Genomic DNA, 19,924 nt, shown 5'->3' with positions numbered 1-19,924 from the left:
TTCTTAGTTTGCCTATGTCTTTATCAGGTGTGAAATGTAAGAAATGCAGAGACACAGTGGTCCTGTTTCAGGACCACATTTGGGGAAGAAAGGAGGGTAATTTTATTTCCCATACCTCAGTTCCTGAGAAATGCTGGGCAGAAAATACCACCCAACATCCATATACCCCTTGTGTGGAAAAAGAAGGAAATAATATGGGTCATTATATACAGATTCCTAATACCACTCCTTTCCCTCTTAACGGTTGGAAGGGTGACTCAGGCCCACCTTGCCCTGATGGACTCTGGTTTTGCATACACACATTTTAAAGAGAGAAAGGGGTGGATTGTTATATATAGAGAATTTAGGTTAAAATGGCTTAAGTTAAAATGTGATGATTAATCATAAAAAGGGAAGCCAGAACGGACAGGGAGCTTACTAGCAGCCAAGGACAAAAAGTTCAGCTGGATATGTTTTTTTTTAAACATATCTTTTCATGGTCATAGTGAGAGACATGCAGGAGACAAAAGATTGATAAGAAGGGTGAGAAACAGAATTTAGTGTATGTAGAGTTCGCAGCGTACGTAACGAACGTGATAATTAAAAATGCAGTTGTACTTAGAATGCTTTTGCAATACTAACCAATTAAAACAGTATTAATAAGAAGGGGAAGGGCAAACAATAAGGGTATAAAAATCAATGCACTGTATGTATCGGGGCTTAACTGGTGAGAAACCAGTTGAGTCCAACTCTGCAGACTTGTAAATAAAGCTTGTCGTGTCATCAGTTTTAAAGAGACTCATGTGTGAGAAGTTTTATTTCTGACAATCTGGGGTGGGTCTGGAGTACAGCTTTAGCCAAGGCTTCTTTGGTTTCCACAAACGCACGTGTGGATTCATCGTCCCAGGCCAGGTCGTTCTCCTTGCCGGACATCAGGATGAACAGAGGGCGCATCACTCGAGCAGCTGCTGGGATAAACATGCAGTAAAAGTTTATCATCCCCACGAACTCCAGCAGACCTTTGGTTGTACTGGGCTTTGGGAAACTGCGGATGGTCTCTACCTTGTCGGGCAATGGTGAGGCCCCATCCTTTGTAATCCTATGGCCCAGGAATTTGATGGTGTTCAAGCCAAACTGGTATTTGGCCAGGTTGATGGTGAGGCCGAACACCTGCAGATGACTACAGAGTTTTCGGAGGTGCTGAAGGTGTTCCCGTCAGGATCTACTTGCCACGAGGATATCATCGAGGTATGTGAAAATGCTGTCCAGGTCTCGACCCACTGCGTCCATCAGTTACTGGAATATCTGTGCCGCATTTTTGAATCCAAATGGCATCCTCAGGAACTCGAACAGCCCAAATGGAGTGATGATGGTCGTCTTAGGGATGTCATCAGAATGCATCGCGATCTGGTGATATTCTTGCACGAGGTCCACTTTTAAGAATATTGTTTCCCCGTGAAGGTTTGCCGGAAAATTCTGGATGTGTGGCACGGGGTAACAGTCTGGGGTGGTGGCTTTGTTGAGCCAGCAATAGTTGCCACATGGTCTCAATCCCCCAGTTGTTTTAGTCACCATGCGCAGGAGTGAGGCCCTTGGACTGTCTGACTGTCGAACAACACCCAATTCCTCAAGCTTGCAGAACTCCTCCTTGGCCAGTCGGAGCTTCTCCGGGGGAAGTGGTCTCGCCCTTGCTTGGAGAGGTGGGCCCTTGGTCAGGATGTGATGTCTGACGCCACTTTGAGGCATCTCTGCTATGAACTGAGGGGAAAGGATTGTCAGGAATCCTTCTAGCACCTTGGAGAACTCATCCTCTGAGCTGTGGACGGAGTCCAGGTGTATTGCCGGAAACCTAGCGCACCTCAGTGCGATGGTTTGGTAGGTTTCGGTGTGGACGTTGCTTACCCTTAAGGTCCACTAAGAGGCTTTGGGCTCGCAGGAAATCCGCTCTGAGGTGTGGTTGTTCCACTGCAGCCAGCGTGAACTCCCTCGAAAAGTGACTGCCCCCCAACTGCAGCTTTGCTCTACGAGTGCCATAGGTCCGTATACTGCTGTTGTTGGCAGCCCTCAGTGTGTTTCCTGCCAGCCTGCACCTAGTGTCCAACCCTGTCGGGGGTATCACACTGACCTCTGTTCCTGTATCCACCAGGAAGCGTCTGCCAGACAGGCGGTCCCAGATGTACAGGAGAATCTCTTGGTGGCCAGCCGTCGTAGCCATCAGCGACAGCTGGCCTTGTCATTTCCCTGGAACTCTGTCCCAGGGGGACTGGCATCGGCGGGCCTTGGTGCCCCATCTCTGGTGGTAGAAGCACCATCTGTCGCTGGACTCACTCTTACCTCTTGTCTGCTGTTCCTTGCTTGGGACTGCTCTAGTCTGACGGTGAGACTTCTTTACGAGCCCCACGGTAGCCGAGCACTTCTGTTTCTGTTTCCACAGAATGCCTGCCCGTGTTGCGACTTTCTGGGGTCGGAGAAATCCGCATCCGCCAGGAACAGTTGGATGTCTTCAGGCATCTGTTCCAGGAACGCCTTACCTGCTCGTACATGATGCCAGGCTGCTCATCTCCCAGGAGGGCCAGCATTTCATTGATGAGTGTCGACGGGCATCTGTCTCCAAGCCCATCCAGGTGGAGCAAACGTGCTCATCGCTCTCCTATGTGAGTCCAAACGTCTCGGTTAATAGCTCTTTGAAGGCAGTGTAAGTGCCTTCCGATGGTGACCTGTGGATAAAGTTGGCCACTCTGTCTGCAGTCTGCGGATCCAGGGCGCTGACCACATGGTAATACTGGATGGACTCTGCTGTGATCTGAATCTGGAACTGACCCTTCGTCTGGTCGAACCAATGCCAGGTCGAACTGTCCAGAAGGTCGGGAGTTTCAGGCCGACTGCGCTGACTGCTTCGTTCTCCATCACTAGGTTTAGATTCCTTCTAAACCGTCAGGGTCACCAATTGTAGCCGACCGCTACAAAGAAACACACATACACAGTGTGGCAGGTTAAGCTCACTCCTTTATTAGGGATGAAAAGGCTGCTTTTATACTGTTCAAGTTCCCGCTATTTTTTGCTGATTGACTGAGTCAGCCATATGAATAACAATAGCGGGTGGGAACGTCCATGCATATGAATGCCCTTCTTCCCCAGCCTGCTTCTGCTGAGTTAGCTGGGCAGCTTGAGCAATGCCATTTTAGGGCTGTTCATCTGATGCTACCTCAGCTTATAACCCCATCGGTTCGTTGTCCTGGGAGTTCTCTGTCCGTATCTGCTGCCGCACGATGTGCCGACCCGATCTCTGCAATTGCGGGACGCCACAGTCATGTGTACTGAGATCCAGGGAAAAGCTTTCTTCTGTGTGCTAAAGGCTAGTCAGGGCCCAGTGTTATCTTGCAAATAGAAGGAGAGCAAAATGGGAGAGAAAAGCCAGACTCTTCAAAGCCACTTGAGTATCTGCCCCCAGAATGACATAGCCTCGTCAGCTGCCGCCCTCGTAAGCACAGTAGCAAGTAGCTGCTGCTATTTCTTCCACAGATGCAGAGTCCAAGCTTGAGCCGGGTTTCCATCTGCCTGCGCTCCATCACATCCCCTTAATCAATAACTGTCAAAACCCCTGGTTTTGACTGAATGCTAGTCAGGCAAGTCAATCCGCACTTAATTGCAACAGGTAGTGTAAATAGAAAACAAAAGTGCGGAGCATAGTGTTGCAGTAAGTGCAATGCAAGGGTTATGATGAGGTGATTTTTGTGAGATCCAAGAGGTTGAATTTGAATGGGTGACTTCAATTTAAAAATGTATCTCAATTACTGTAACCTGACCCCAGACCCCTGCTATGACCAAAACACAAACAAAGCAGCTTAGTCTGCTTCTAAACATTAACCTATATACGCTCAACCTTACAGACAAATTACATTAATTTTGTTCTGCCTATCCCTCCTCCACCTCCTTTACAAGTGAAAACATACATGCGTTAGCTCTTCCCCATTTCTGACAAAGGGTATCAGACCCAAAACATTAATTCTGTTTCTTTTACCACTGACACTGCTCAATCTGTGGTGCGTTTCAAGAACTTAGTTTTTATTTCAGATTTCCACTAACTGCTCATATCTTTCAGTTATGGATAGGAAGCCAGCTATGTTCAGTTTGATGTCTAACACTTTGCTTTTTCTTTTGATTTCATTTCATTTTTATGAATTTTTTCCTAGATATAGGAGCTGTATTTTTCAGGTGTACGAACTACATAGTTGAAAGAAACAAAATGATGAATTCTTACATTAAAAAAAGTTGTGTCATTGTGTTCCAATTGTAAATCGATGGGCTTATCCAATATAAACAGATCAGACACATCGTTGAATTTACTCCCTTGTAATGCAGGCTGTTTATTGGAGGCCCCTTCTTCATTTATCAGATGTGGCATTAAGTGTGTAATAGCTACAGAGCGCACGCTGTTGAATAAACAGAAAAAGGGAATAGTTCAAGTTACAACTAGATTACATTCCTAAATCAAAAATCATCTTCACGACAAAATGGAACAATTTATAAAATAAAGGTAGCTAATGTGTATTCTGCATATTACAGATTTATTTGGTACTGCAGATTTAACATACAATCATACTGCATAGCACAGGTCCTTCAAAACACAATGTGGTACTGATCTACATAAACAGACTTCACATCATGACCTCACAGTCTTAAACCCCATATTTTACTGATGTACCCATCAGGCTTTTAAATATCCCTATTGTATCAGCTTCAACAACTACCCCCAGTGAATTCCAAGCATCCACCACTCTGTGTGTAAAAAAAACTTCCCTCCCCAGTCTGATGGCACAGGTTTGTACCCAGCAGTGAATGTCAAGCATTTACAAGTTCTCCCTGTGTCTGCATGGGTTTTCTCTTGGTGCTTGATTTTTCTCCCAGCATTCAGAACATGCAGGGATGCAAGTTAATTTGGGTACAATTGGGCGGAACAGATTAAATGGCCGTAATTTTAAAATTTAAAAAACATTTAAACTTCTCTCCACTGACCTTAAACAGTTATCCTCAGGTATTGGCCATTGCTACCCTGGGGAAAAAAGGGGGTGCCTGTTCACTCCATCTCTACCACTCATAATCTTATATACCTCCATTAAATTGCCTCTTTTCCTCCATCACTCCAAGGAGAAAAATTCCATCTTGCTCAACAAAACATGTTCTCTCACCTAGGCAGCATGCTGGTAAATTTCCTCTGTACCCTTTCTAAATCTTCCACATTCTTCCCTTAATGAGGTGCCCAGAATTGAGCATAATATTCCAAGTATATTCTAACCAGTTTTATAGAGCTGAAGCATCACCTCAGGGCTCTTGAACTCAATCTGTTGACAAATCAAGGGCAACACACCAAAAACCTCCTTAACCACCCTGTCAATCTTGGACCCCAAGATTCCTCTGTTCCTCCACATAGATAAGAATTCTGGCATTTACCTTGTACTCTGCCTTTAGGTTCCAACTTCCAAAGTGCATCACTTCACACTTTTCCAGATTGAACTCTGTCTTCATCTTCTCCACCCAACTGCATCCTGCCTAGATCCCATTGTAGCCAACAACAATCCACAACACCTCCAATCTTCATGTCATCTGAAAAGTTACTAACCCATTCTTCCACTTCCTCATCCAAGTAAGTTAGAGAGATGACAAAGGGTAGGGATCCCAGAAGAGATCCCTGCAGGACACCAATAGTCACTAACAATTTTATCCAATTTTGGGTCCAAGTTAAGGTTAAAATCCCATCCTATCAATATATTCCACTGCATATCTACAATCTTCAAAAAAATGTCTTGCATAAACTTTTGATCCTCTTCATTAGGTGCATATATATTGATCAAATTCCAGAATTCTGAATATATCTGACACTTTATCATTACATACCTCCCAGTTGGATCTATTATTTCCTCCTCTATTTTGATTGGTGCATTTTTATTTATTAATATAGCTCCACCTCTGGCTTTTGAATTATATGATGTTGCCGCTATGTGCCCTACCCAGTCTGTCCTTAATTTATTATGTTCCACTTCCATTAGATGAGTTTCCGGCACAAATGCTATGTCTATTTTTTCTTTTTTCAGGAAATTTAATAGCCTGTATCATTTAATTTGGTTATGTATTCCATTAATATTTATAGTCATATAGTTCAACATGGCCATCTCATATTCTGTTTACACCTCATTTCCACTTCCTCACCACCACCTTCACCCTTTTCCCCATTTTCATCTCAAGTTTTCCCTTTTTGAACTCAATGTATGACAACACTTTTAAAACATAAAATACTTCTACAACTCCCACATCTAAAATTCCCTTAACCCCAAATGATCCCCCCCCAAGTTGCCCCTTGTCCCTTGCCGGCCAACCACAACTGTTATTCACTCACACCCAACCCCCTCCAGAAAAGACTTTTAACTTCACATATAACAAAGTTCATCCTCTTTTTTTCCCCCTTACTTCCTTTCTTCCCTTTCTTTCACTTCTTTAGTTCTTACTTATACATTATTTTTACATCTTTATATGTAGTTTGTCATCGTTCTTCGATCTTGTTACATCTCTTCATCTCTCCTTCTGTCCTGCAGGTGTTCTGCAAATTCTTGTGCTTTCTCCGGATCCGAGAACTGTCTGTTTTGCTGCCCCAGGATAACTATTGTAAGCACCGCTGGATATTTTAAAATAAATTTATAGCCTTTCTTCCACAGGATCGATTTTGCTGTGTTAAACTCCTGCCTCTTCTTTAAGAGTTCAAAACTTATGTCTGGGTAAAAAAATATTTTTTGACCCTTGTATTCCAATGGTTTTCTGTCTTCTCTAATTTTATTCCTTGCCTTCTTCAGTATATTTTCTCTTGTCGTGTATCTCAGAAATTTTACTAAAACGAATCTTAGTTTTTGATGTGTCTATGGTTTCGGGGCTAGTATTCTGTTTTTCCTTTCTATTTCCATTCCTTCCTGTACTTCTGGCATTCCCAGGATCTTTGGGATCCATTCTTTTATAAATTCTTTCATATTTGTGCCTTCTTCATCTTCCTTTCGGCCCACTATCTTTATGTTGTTTCGCCTACTATAGTTTTCCTTTATATCCATCTTCTGAGCGAACAACTCTTGTGACTCTTAACATTTTGTCACTGTCTTCCAATTTTCTTCTTAAGTCATTCACTTCCATTTCTACAGCCATTACTCGTTCTTCCACATTTTCTAATCTTTTCCCTATTTCTGTCATGACCAGCTCTATTCTACTCACTTTTTCTTCTGTACTTTTCATTTTTCTTTTCATTTCACTAAATTCTAATGTCAACCATTCTTTTAATACTCTCATTTGTTCTTGAAAATGTTTTTATTTGTATACTGTCCATCAACATTACCTTCTATTCCTCTGTGCAGAGCTTGGTCTTCTTCCTCTTCTTCTGTTTCTCCACTTGTGTTTGTGTCTTCTACTTCTCTTCCTTGTATCTGTGTCTCTCTGACTTTCTTGTTGAGCTGCTTGCCTCACTTTGCTTGGCATTTTTTTGCATGGCTTCTTGCTGTTGGTCCTCTTCTTCAGGGCTAGTTATCTGTTGGGCCTCCTATTGCTGTTCTTCTTTCCTATTACTCCCTTTCCTGTCGCTTTCCTCTTCTTCCAGCTGAGAGCCCCGATGTCGGGCATCCCTCAGCTGGTTGCGCTGTGTTAGTTTGTTCCTCAGCTGGGCTCCCCTCCTGTCGGTGTTTTCTTTTTCCTTAGTGTGCACATTGCGCATTTCTGTTTGGCTCAGAGCCATTTTAGCAGTCCAGCGGTCGGGAGGTCGCGACTTTGAGGGGTCGTCACCAATCTTGCGGAGCGGGCTCTTTTCTCCACGACGGCTCAGTTTCTTCATGCAGGTAAAGCCTTCTCCCGGTGTCTTTTCTTCTTTTTTTCCCGTTGTTTTTACTTTTTCCTTCTTGGGTGCCATTTTTTTTCTTTTCTCCACAACTTTATCTTTTATTGTTTGTGTTTGGTGTTTCTTGAACTTTGTGTTTTCTTCACTTTATTTCTTCTTTTCTGGAGAGGGCTGTTATTCTCCTACCAGCTGCTACTCCATCATGTGACTCTCCCCCCCCGGTATATATATATATATATATATAAAGTCATCATATTTATTTCTTTGCTGCATATCCCTTACATACAGTGACTGCTTTAAGTCTGTGATTCATAGACATCACTAGGGGCTGAGCATCTTCTCGGGCAATGCTCTGCCAGGATTCTACTACAACTCTTCAGTTCCTGCTTGTTTCAGGGGCTTATCTTCTTAAATTTTCTGTTCAGCATATAGAAGGCATGCTCAATTGTGTTTAGATCGGTTGCCATTCAAGAATTTTCTAGTTTTTAGCATTGAAAAACCCCTTATTTGCCTTAGCAGTATGTTTGGGATCATCGTCTTTCTGTAGGATGAAGCACCGTCCAATGAGTTTGGAGCCATTTGCTCAAATATAAGCAGATAAGATGTTTCTATTCACCTCAGAATTCATTTTGCTACTGCCATCAGCAGTGACATCATCAATGAAGATAAGTGCCTGTCCAGGCCATAGCAACCCCACCCCCACCACATTTCACAGATGAGATGCTCTGGATCTTGGGCAGTTTCTTTACACCTCCATACTTTGCTCTTGCCATCACTCTGATAAAGGTTCATCTTGATCTCATCTGACATCAAGATATTTTTCCAGAATTCTGCAGGCTCTTTTAAATACTTCTTGGCAAACTGTAATCCGGCCATCCTGTTTCTGTGGCTAACTAGTGGTTTGCATCTTGCAGTGAACCTCTGTATTTCTGTTCATGAAGTCTTCTGTGGACAGTAGTCATGGACACATCCACACCCATCTCCTGAAGAGTTTTTCTGATCTGTTGGACAAACGTTTGGGGATCTTTCTTCATTGAGAATTCTTCTGAAATCAGCAGTGGATTCAACTCTGCAGATCAGGCAGCACTCAAATCATGGCGGGTACAGACAGGGTAAATAGCCAGAAACTCTCCCCCATTGGAGATGGCAGCTCTGCCAGGGCCGCTGTAGCATAAAGTCTGCTGCCGGTGTGAACCCGTGGAGAATCAGGGAGCAGAGATGCAGTGCTCCCATGGGGTCCAGTTGCCCAGTCAACTGCTATTGGCTCTGGACAGGCTTTGAACAGCCCATTGAGGGAGCTGACGGGGATTTTTATTTGAAATCCCGTGATCATGGCTTTGCGCCCAAGATGGCGACGCCTTTTCATAGGCAGCGGAGGACTGGAGCAGGGCACCAGAGGATAGGAAGATCATGCCCCGTCTGAGAGGGAGAAGTAGAGGGGACGACGACCATGGTGCTGGACCTGTGAGGGGGCTCTGCAACTGAGGGACCAGCACAGCAGCAGGCTGCTGGAGACTCGAGGCAAGGAGCCCATGGAAACTGCGGACTGCTGGAGACTGGCTGGAGGGGGACCAGGTGTCGGAACCAGGATGCGAGGAGGCACTGACGGGTTCCTGGCCGTGTTAGAGGTTTGGATCTGGAGCTCGGGTTGCCAATGGTTTGGACTAGACTCTGGGTGACTGCAGAAGTGCTGGAGGCAAATCTACGGACAATCCAAGACTCTCTTTTGCTTTTCTGTCTCTCTCTCTCTCTGTCTGTAAGTCTGACTGGAAGAGGCACTTAGGCAATTCCTGCCAGTGGCGAATCAGTCTGCCTTGCAGCAGGCAAAAATAAACTACATGTAATATGATACCGTTTATTACTGTGTCAATAAATTGAATCTTGAAAATTAATGAGCTCTTGGCCTACCAGTCTCTTTGCAATTAATGAGCTCATCAATGTGGTGTCATGTTATTAGTTTGGTATTTGACCTGCTGATAATGTCATGGGGCAGGCTTCAGTATCGTTTTTTTCCAGGTCAGCCGGGAGTAATGGAGTTGAGGGATGAAAAATGTACTGCGGGATTGTTTTCAGTAAAGGTTCTGAACGCCAAGCTCAAAGTGTGTATTTGAACCCAACATTACAACCAGTACACTCTTTCTTCTTAATGATGTCCCAAGCAGATGATTTTTGTAATCCTAAGGTTTGGGCGATTGTCGTTTGCTGTTTTATTCTTGTTTATCAGCCTCATAATGGCTTCTTTGACTTTCATTGGCACAAATGGACCTCCTGTTCAAAAATGGCAACTATGGACTCCAAAGGTGATCAAAAGTTTAGAAGCAAGCCTAGCTCTCTTATATCTGCACCAATGAAATAAAAATTAAACACATCTTAGTAATCACAAACATCTGTGAAGTCAATATCCCAAACTTTATGGTGCCCTGATGAAGGGACTATGTCTAAAAAGTGTTGTAATTTTCTCCACGGTCAAACCAAAATATGAACAAATAAACTTTGAATAAAATCTGGAATGTGCACTTTAATCACATGAAAATAGTTTGATTTCAAATTTAAAACTGTAGAGTTCTTCTTTGGCTTGGCTTCGTGGACAAAGATTTATGGAGGGGTAATGTCCACGTCAGCTGCAGGCTCGTTTGTGGCTGACAAGTCCGATGCGGGACAGGCAGACACGGGTGCAGCGGTTGCAAGGGAAAATTGGTTGGTTGGGGTTGGGTGTGGGGTTTTTCTTCCTTTGTCTTTTGTCAGTGAGGTGGGCTCTGAGGTCTTCTTCAAAGGAGATTGCTGCCCGCCGAACTGCGAGGCGCCAAGATGCACGGTTTGAGGCGATATCAGCCCACTGGCGGTGGTCAATGTGGCAGGCACCAAGAGCTTTCTTTAGGCAGTCCTTGTACCTCTTCTTTGGCGCACCTCTGTCACGGTGGCCAGTGGAGAGCTCGCCATGATCTTGGGAAGGCGATGGTCCTCCATTCTGGAGGAGTGACCTACCCAGCGCAGGTTCGATTACAAATTTAAAACTGCAGAGTACAGGGACAAATAAAGGATAAAAAATGTCTTTGTCCCAAATATTACAGAGAGCACTGTAATTATCAGAGTCATCCAGGCTGACAATTTTGAGGGTACAAGAATGCATAAATAAGAAAACCTCTGACTTACAATCATTCAACTACCGATACAAGAGTAAGTATCTCTAGAAAACAATCACATTTCTGGATTGATGATGGAATGAAGGACAAACTAATAATGTAAATCTTGACTGGCAATTTGAAATATATAGAAGTTCCATTCTAGTCAATTTCTTTTCAAGGCTGCACAATGTTATTGCAGTCCACAAAAAGATCCAATCACTTTTTGACAATGAGTTGCAGCCTTAGCCTTGCATGACGTTGCCATTCGATCGTACAGTTGGAGCTTTGATATTTCACCTTCAATGCTTGTCAGTTTTTGAACATTTGGATTTCAGAGTTTAGAATACAGTTTGATGGGCACCCAAGCAGCTTCAGCTGATCGTCAAACCACATTTATTTACACTTCTGCAAATGACTTGAAACTGGGTTAGAAATTTGATTTGTTTTGGCCAATTATGGCCTCAAAATGATTATAAATCAACGGGTGAAGGAATAACTCTGACAATTTTCTATACAACTATTGAGTGGTCTATTCGATCAGGACATAATCACGCCGATAGCTAAGCTTCACACAGCCTCCTTTCAAATTTATTTCATCACAAGCTATCAACTTTTAGTGAAGTAATTGTTGAAACACTAATCTTTGTGCATGGCAAGGTCTTATGAACATTAATAACCATGATACATTTCAGTCTTTTTGTTTCAGGCCAATCTTCACAGCCTCCTTACAATATTACCACTGGGTCTTACTGAAAATAGATTATGCAATGGTGAGATGGTACGGCTGTTCATTTCCCTACAGCACTATATCAGCGACTGAATTTCAAAGGTTCTTCATTGGCTGAGATGTGCTGTAGTGATCTCTCAAGGCCTATATAAACACAGTTTGCATCTGCTTCAGTTTACCAAGCTGGATCTCAGATTAATGTTAAAGACAGGGTTATTTTAAAATAAAATTATTCTGCTTACGGATTCTGTTTACTCATGAAGAGTCGAAGAGATGCATGAATCCTTGCTGTCCTCGATAAAATACCAGGTGCAGATTCAGTGTATGGCTCACTCAGTGCAAGAATGCAGCGTCCCAGAGGCCCTTTTACACTCGCAAATCCCTATAAAGACCAAATAATGCATGGATAGGTTTCAAAATGCCAATTGTCACCTTTGACTGAAAAGCAAGCATTCGATAAAACTCATTTCAACAATGACAGACCTAGTTTTCAGGAATTAAAATTATATTCTTCTAACGGAGCCCCAGACAAAACCACCTGTGAATGCCGAGGTTGCTGAGAAGCCATTAACCAAGAAAGGGATTAAAAACTGAGTAAATGTCAATGAGATATGTTGAAGATGACCATCTTTATGAACTCTATTCAACTCCATTCAAATCACAATGAAGGATGAGGATTAAACGCCAGCAATAAAAGAAAAAGTCACGAGGAATTTAATGTCAATGAAGAAAATAATAGTATTTAATCATATCTCATTTTCAGGGACATCCGAATTACTCTTCTGGCCATGCAAAGAGATACAGTAGATGAGGAAACTTGTTAACTTCTAAAACCCTACGTTGCAAAACGTGCATCTTTAAAGAAATGGAAACCTGGCATTATCACCCTAAAAGATAAGGAGTAAAGAAAAAAAAATTTTTGATTTAATGTGAAATGCAGGGAAGTTACCCATAATGCAGCATGGTGCAGCACCAGCGATCGGGACCGGGATTCGAATCCCACCCTGAAAGGAATTTGTACATTTTCCCCGTGTTTGCGTGGGTTTCCTCTGGGGGCTCTGGTTTCCTTCACTGTTCGAAATGTATGGGGGGGGGCGGAATTGTAGGTCAATTAGATGTAATTGGGCAGCATGGGTTCGTGGACCGAAATGGCCTGTTACTCTGCCATAAGTCTAAATTTAAAATTTAAATTTAATAATGCATTTGGACGAGTATGAATAAGAGTCATGATGGATTGATGAAAAACGGGTCAATTCTATTTAATCCTGTTGAGTGTTTTTCTGTTATTGACATTGTGTAAGCATTCAAAGCTATTGTCAATACATGGTACCAGAAGATTTTGATAAGATGCTGAGAAAACATGAAATTAGATATAACCTTGTGACATCAGTTGATAGAGCCATGGTTTGGAGTGAGAAAACAAATTGGAAACAGAGATCAAAGGTAAAGGCTTCATTTTGATTGAAAAGTGGTAATCCTCACGGATTAGTTTTCAGAATACAGCCTTTCACCATGAGTATTAGTAATGTTAAAAATATTCTTACAAACAATGATATAAAGTCAAGAGGCATTGAATTTATGCAAAAACAAATGGAGAAAGTCACAAATGAACACAGACAATGGCAATTGAAGGTGAATACGAGATACCATTCTGAATCCAAGGTCAAACCAAAATATTTTATAACACCAAAAATTTACTCATTATAAAGTACAAAAGATGGCGGCACTGCGGGAGCAGCTGTAATAGCAGCGCTGCCACTAGTGCAGACCCGTGGGGAGCAAGGAGCAGAGACGCAGCGCTCCCACAGGGTCCAACCACCCAGTTCAACAGCCCATTAAAAGAGCCAACGGAAGTTTTAGTTAAAATCCCACAGCCATGGGGTCTGGACCCAAGATGGCGGCACCTCCGATTAGCAGCAGTCACAAGGAGTTGAAGCCTCCAGGGGAGTGGAAGACTGGTCCAGGGCACTGAAAAACAGGGAGATTATCCCCCGTCTGAAAAGGAGAAGCAGAGAAAGAGAAAACCCATGGGAATGGCAGATCAGTGAGGGAGCTCCGCGGCTAAAAGACCCACGCATGAAGCGGGCTGCTGGAGACTCGAGGCACAAAACCCTCGGAGGCTGCGGGCTGCTGGAGACTGCTGTCGGGGTCACGCACCGGGCTGCGGACTGCTGGAGACTGACTCAAAACTGGCTGAAGGGGTACCAGGTATCAGAACCAGGATGTGAGGGGGTGCTGAAGGGTTCCTAACCGTGTTGGAGGTTCAGATCTGGAGCTCAGGTCGCCAGTGGTTTGGACTGGACTCTGCGTGGCTACAGAAGCACTGGAGGCAAATCTACCAACACTGGGTGATTCTGGGGGTGCTCTCTTTTCCTTCTCTTTCTCTGACTTTAAGAGGCACTTCAGGAAATTTCTGCTGATGACAAATCTGTCTGTCCTACAGCAGGCAAAAGCAATTTCATGTAATATGACAATGTTTTATTACGACAATAAATTGAATCTTCAAAGACATTAGATTTACATAAAACACAAAAAACATTGCAAACATATAAGCATATCTCCAATAAAGTATATGCTTTTAATTACTTAAGGATGTCATGCTTTGTTCATGATGAAACATGAAAATCAGCAAAAGCTGTGATTGTAGTAAAAACAGAGAAATGCTGGAGGAATTCAGCCTGCCTTGCAGGAGGTAAAGATATATAACTGAGGTTTCAGGCCAGAGTCCTTCTTCAAGGCAAGAGTAAAAAGCAGGCAGGTGTCTGATTTGGGGGAAAAAAGGCACGGCAAGGAGTATAGACCAAAAGACATATTCTAGGTCAAATCTTAGTTGGAGCACTGCATTAGTTACGGGCTCTGAAAAGATCTGTGCCCAAAATTCAAATGATAAAGGGTGCACCAGGTGAGCAGAGAAGTGGGGTACCAATGAGTTTGTCACATCAAATTGTGGGAAGTTGTGGAGGTGGAGAAGGGATTGATCAGGCATTGGTGCCTCATTGGTGAAGAAAGGCAGAAAAAAAAGATCAGGAATTGAGGCACGATCAATTACTCAAAGACTGAAGTCGCTGAGACTGAAGGGTTTTATTTACAAGAGATGGACAGCATCCCTGTGTTGGTCACTCACACTGACCCGGACTCAAAATGGGGGCAGGCTTGTGGCATGACAGCCTTATGTGGAAGAAAAGGGGAGGAGTCATGAGCTGGCCAGTGAGAGCAAAGTCAACCAGGAAACGTCATGATGTTTACATGATAGTGATTTCACCACAGAAATGAACAATGGGCATTTTAATGATGTGAATTGTGGTAGGGGAAGGTGTAGATCAAAGATGAAGGTAACTTCTGCATATCTGGCAGGTGTCCCAATCTAATGAACACAAGAGTTGCAATTGCTGGAATCTTGAGCAAGAGAAGCTGGAAGGACTCAGTAGATCAGGCAGCGTCCGCAGACAGGCAACATTTGAGTTTTGAAAAAGGGTCTCTGTCAAAAACATTGACGTCCATTTCTCTCCATGGATGCTACCTGGCCTGCCGAGTTCCTCCAGCTTCTTATTGTCCTTATTGCTCTACCAGCAATCCATGCTGTAACTAAATATGTCAACAAGAGTTGCATTCAAGACTCAACAAAGCATTGCTTGGGATACAACACTGTCTCATGTAATTCTGATACAGAAATTGTGTTGGAGTTTCAAAGGTGGCATACCATGTAACCCTAGTCAAATCTCCAAAGAGACATGAAACGGCCTGGAAACTAACTCATTTCATTCTACAGTGGGGAAAATTTGTACATGAACAATACAGAAGGAGAAAGCTTTTTACAATTTAATTTCTAAGCTGCAATATTCCTGAAGAAGGTGCAGCTCAAATTCACTGGAAAACTTGGACAGCTTGCCTGAACTTGACTTGTACTTCTCAGAGGTGGTCCAGGTGAGGCACTTAAAATGAGATTTGATAGAAAGAACAGACTTTTGTGAGGGAATTTAGTCCATTTAGGTCTACCTTTGCCTCATAACTCACCTCTTCAAAGCATTCTGAAGGCTGGTTCAATTGAAATTTACCAGACAAATATAAAATAATCTTCTGCTAAAAGCAAAAAAAATGGCAATTTGCATTGTGGTAGAAATTTTCATCAAACTGAACTCTGCAGGAGACACAGGAGGCTGATTGGTACATTGTGGTAGTCAAAATAAATCAGAAAAGATTTGTAAATAATACGAATTCAGAAAAACCATACATGATTAAAAAAATAATTAAAGGTTAATGAAAAAATGTAGATGATATTTCAGGCAGATAGAAGCTGCATTATCAGCCCCTGTTTTCCCTAATGTTCCAGTTAATAGTGCCACTGATAATTTTCAGTCAGAATATTAGTTAGAAAACATATTTTGAATTTTGAAATCAGTACAAAACAGGTAAGAGTCTGTCTTGGGTAAACTTGTACCTCTCACTTTGTTCATTTTAGATTGGTCACAGTGTTCAAGCTACCGAAAGAAAATAGACACACACACCGAGAGCAGTTCAGTTTATACAAGTCTTTATTACTAAATCTAAAGCTGAATTCACGCTACAATATGCAAGCCCTTCCCAATTATACTTATCAATGCCTGGACTGGTCCCAACTGCCAAAGCGAGGCGACGACTGCACACTTGTAGTAGGTTGTCTGGGCGCCGGTTTTTCTCCACCTCCCCGGACCGGGACGTCGGTTTGGAATCTTGAAGTTCTTCTTCTTGCTGAGAGATGTTGTCACCTCTTGGAGAGTCTCAAACTTCAGCAGTGGGACCATGGCTTATATTACCCAAAAGTTGTTTACTTCAGATCTCATCTCTTTGAACAAATGATTTAATTATCTTCAAGGTCTCCTGACAGTCTGCGACCAACAAAAGACAACTGCATCTCTGGGCCTCATGGTGGAAGTTGGATAATGTCTACTGATTCATATGCTGCCCTGGGCCCCATAGAGTAAATTTAGATTATATCTTCTGATGCAACTGCATCCCTTCTTTCATAAGCTAGTCTAAATCCTCCATTACAGAGTCCAAGAATAGAAAGACAAAAAAAATCACAAGATTACAGCTTAAATGTAAAACAACTTCAAATTCCTGGGTGTCAACATCTTTGAAGATCTATCCATCATGAAAATGAAATCATGAAGAAGGCTTGCCAACAGCAATATTCCGTTTGGAGGTTGAGGAGATTTGGTATGTCACTGAAGACTCTTGCAAATTTCAACAGGTGTATAGTGGAGGGCATCCTGGCAGGTCGCATCACTGTCTGGTGTGGCAGTGTAAGTGCACAGGACAACTACAGAGAGTTGTGAACTTGGCCAGCAGAATCGTGCGATTCACTCAATTAAGGACATCTATAAGAGGTGGTGTCTCAAGAAAACAGCCTCCATCAAGGACCTTCACCACCCAGGAAGTACCTTCTTTTCACTGCTACCATCAGGAAGGAAATACAGGAGCCTGAAGACAAACACCCAATGTTACAAAAATAGCTTCTTCTCCTCCGCCATCAGATGTCTGAATGGACAATGAACAACAAAAACATCCTCTCTTTTTTTTTCTCATCTTTTACACCCTTATTTATTTTTAAATTGGTGTGCAAAGGTTAAAATGACTTGTAAACATATTTTTGCCAGTTCTAGCTGCTGCAGAAATTTGTTGACATTCCTTTGAGTGGACTTGGTCAGCCGCAATCGAGCCTGCAGCTGACCCCCTCCATAAATCTTCGTCCGCGAAGCCAAGTCAAAGAGAGAGAAGATAGTCAAGTTTAAAAGCTGTGCTTTCGACCATCTTAGAGAAACGGTAGTTTAGTTTTGAATTTGTGCTGTTAGAATCAAGAACATGGAGTTAGGACATATAATTTCCTTGACCATGTATTTTGAATGTATTAATATCTTATTATCCGTTTATTACTTGTTTTAAAGTAGTTTACTTTAGTGTTTAAAAAAAAGTGGAAAACTCAATACTATTGAAGCGGACTTGTTCATTAACGAATCAAACCAACCTGCTACATGTTCTCAAAGGCGATAATAAAGGAAAATGGTCTATTTGCAAAAATGTAATTATTAGCAATATTTGCACCTTTAATGCACAATTCTGCTGCCGCATAACAGCAAATGTTGTGACGCACGTTCATGGCAATAAAACCAGATTCTGACAAGTGTAAAGAGTATGATATTTGCTAATGAATCTGAATCAAAGAAAACTGAAAACATTCAAACGTCAGGCAGCATCTGCAAATATAAAACTTGAGTTTCCATTTGTAGTTTAGATTTCTAGCATTTGTGTTTGTCTCCAATGTACAGTGCTGTGTTCTTGGAACTTTACAGCCATTTTAATTTTAGATCCGGACAGAAAATTTGGAATACTGAACGAAAAAAAAAATCTTGCTTTGACCATAATATAGAAGTCATCCTCAATGAGAAATTTATTCACAGAACACAAGTTCTGGCGACGTGCAAGTGAACAGAAAAACATAATAACCAGAAGTTCATATCTCAGAAAATTCAAACTGACCACTTTCATGGTGAAGTGTCTTACTGAGCTTGTATCTTGGCAATAGAGAGAACGCAAATCTAATGAAAAATCACTCCATTATGTGGGGCCTAACTCAAATTCGATACAGCTGCTTACAAGGCATCCTCCCATAATAACATAATGTCATTTACATTGTACAAAGTATAAATTCACCAAAATTCTCACTGCAGCCGAAGTTATTTTGTAAACTTAGTCTTCTTCTTCTCCACTGGCTTGGCTTCGCGGACGAAGATTTATGAGGGGTAACGTCCACGTCAGCTGCAGTCTTGGTTGTGACTGACAAGTCCGATGCGGGACAGGCAGACCACGGTTGCAAGGGAAAATTGGTTGGTTGGGGTTGGGTGTTGGGTTTTTCCACCTTTGTCTTTTGTCAGTGAGATAACATAGTACACGTTAAAGAAGAGACAGTAAGTACACATAGATAAGAAAAATTTAAATAAACAAATGAATAAATATTCATAGTCACCAATGGTGCAAAAAAAAAAGTGCCGTTGTAATAAAGCAGTCAGACATCTTCTGTGATGAGGGTAGTATGGGCAGTTTAAGGGCCTCATAAACATTGGAGAGAAATCGTTCTTGAACTTGGAGGTGCTGGTCTTCAAGCTTCTACACCTTTTTCCTGAAGGTAGCAGCAAGAGGAGGTTGTGACCAGAGTGATAGGGTCCTTGACAATGTTGGCTGCCTCTTGATGCAGCAACTCACAAAGATGCCTTCAATGGTTGGGAGGTCTCAGCCCATTATGGACTTGGCTATGTTTTTTTAAAAAAATGTTTTTAGCTATAGTCACATGACAAAGCCTCATCAACTTTCATAAACTACCAATTACTACACATTACAGGCAAATAAACCCCTTTTCCAAAGTATTCCTGCAAAAGGAGTGAAACACAGATGTTTGCAGTTTAATGTTAAAGCCAGCTCTTCAGCGCTTGACGACCTGCTTTGCGGAAACTGCCAAAATGTTTGGCCTGGAAGTCAGCCTGAAGAAAATTGAGGTCTTCCATCAGCCAGCTCCCCACCATGACTACCATTCCCCCCACATCTCCATCGGGCACACAAAACTCAAAACGGTCAACCAGTTTACCTATCTCGGCTGCACCATTTCATCAGATGCAAGGATCGACAATGAGATAGACAACAGACTCGCCAAGGCAAATAGCGCCTTTGGAAGACTACACAAGAGTCTGGAAAAACAACCAACTGAAAAACCTCACAAAGATAAGCGTATACAGAGCCATTGTCATACCCACACTCCTGTTCAGCTCCAAATCATGGGTCCTCTACCGGCATCACCTACGGCTCCTAGAACGCTTCCACCAGCGTTGTCTCCGCTCCATCCTCAACATCCATTGGAGCGCTTTCATCCCTAACGCCGAAGTACTCGAGATGGCAGAGGTCGACAGCATCGAGTCCACGCTGCTGAAGATCCAGCTGCGCTGGGTGGGTCACGTCTCCAGAATGGAGGACCATCGCCTTCCCAAGATCGTGTTATATGGCGAGCTCTCCACTGGCCACCGTGACAGAGGTGCACCAAAGAAAAGGTACAAGGACTGCCTAAAGAAATCTCTTAGTGCCTGCCACATTGACCTCCGCCAGTGGGCTGATATCGCCTCAAACCGTGCATCTTGGCGCCTCACAGTTTGGCGGGCAGCAACCTCCTTTGAAGAAGACCGCAGAGCCCACCTCACTGACAAA

General features: G+C 42.7%; 1 protein-coding gene across 5 annotated transcripts in view; it reads right to left on the bottom strand.

Annotated features, from left to right (window-relative positions):
* rttn (rotatin) overlaps nt 1-19,924 on the bottom strand; it is a 397,420-nt gene that overhangs the window by 286,140 nt on the left and 91,356 nt on the right. For all 5 annotated transcript variants that reach the window (XR_011352026.1, XR_011352027.1, XM_069920391.1 and 2 more), the window contains exons 17-18: nt 11,938-12,077; nt 4,241-4,412 (exon numbers count right to left, since the gene is read on the bottom strand). Coding sequence is in view for 3 of the 5 variants with exons in the window: in XM_069920391.1 (XP_069776492.1) it covers nt 4,241-4,412; nt 11,938-12,077 (312 nt within the window). In the remaining 2 variants the exon portion in view is untranslated. The remainder of the gene's footprint in view (nt 1-4,240; nt 4,413-11,937; nt 12,078-19,924) is intronic.

The sequence above is a fragment of the Narcine bancroftii genome, chromosome 2 (genome assembly GCF_036971445.1).
Source record: "Narcine bancroftii isolate sNarBan1 chromosome 2, sNarBan1.hap1, whole genome shotgun sequence".
NCBI classification, from domain to species: domain Eukaryota; kingdom Metazoa; phylum Chordata; class Chondrichthyes; order Torpediniformes; family Narcinidae; genus Narcine; species Narcine bancroftii.
Note: the sequence above shows the minus strand (reverse complement) of the source record. Positions and strands in the feature narration are given on the sequence as shown.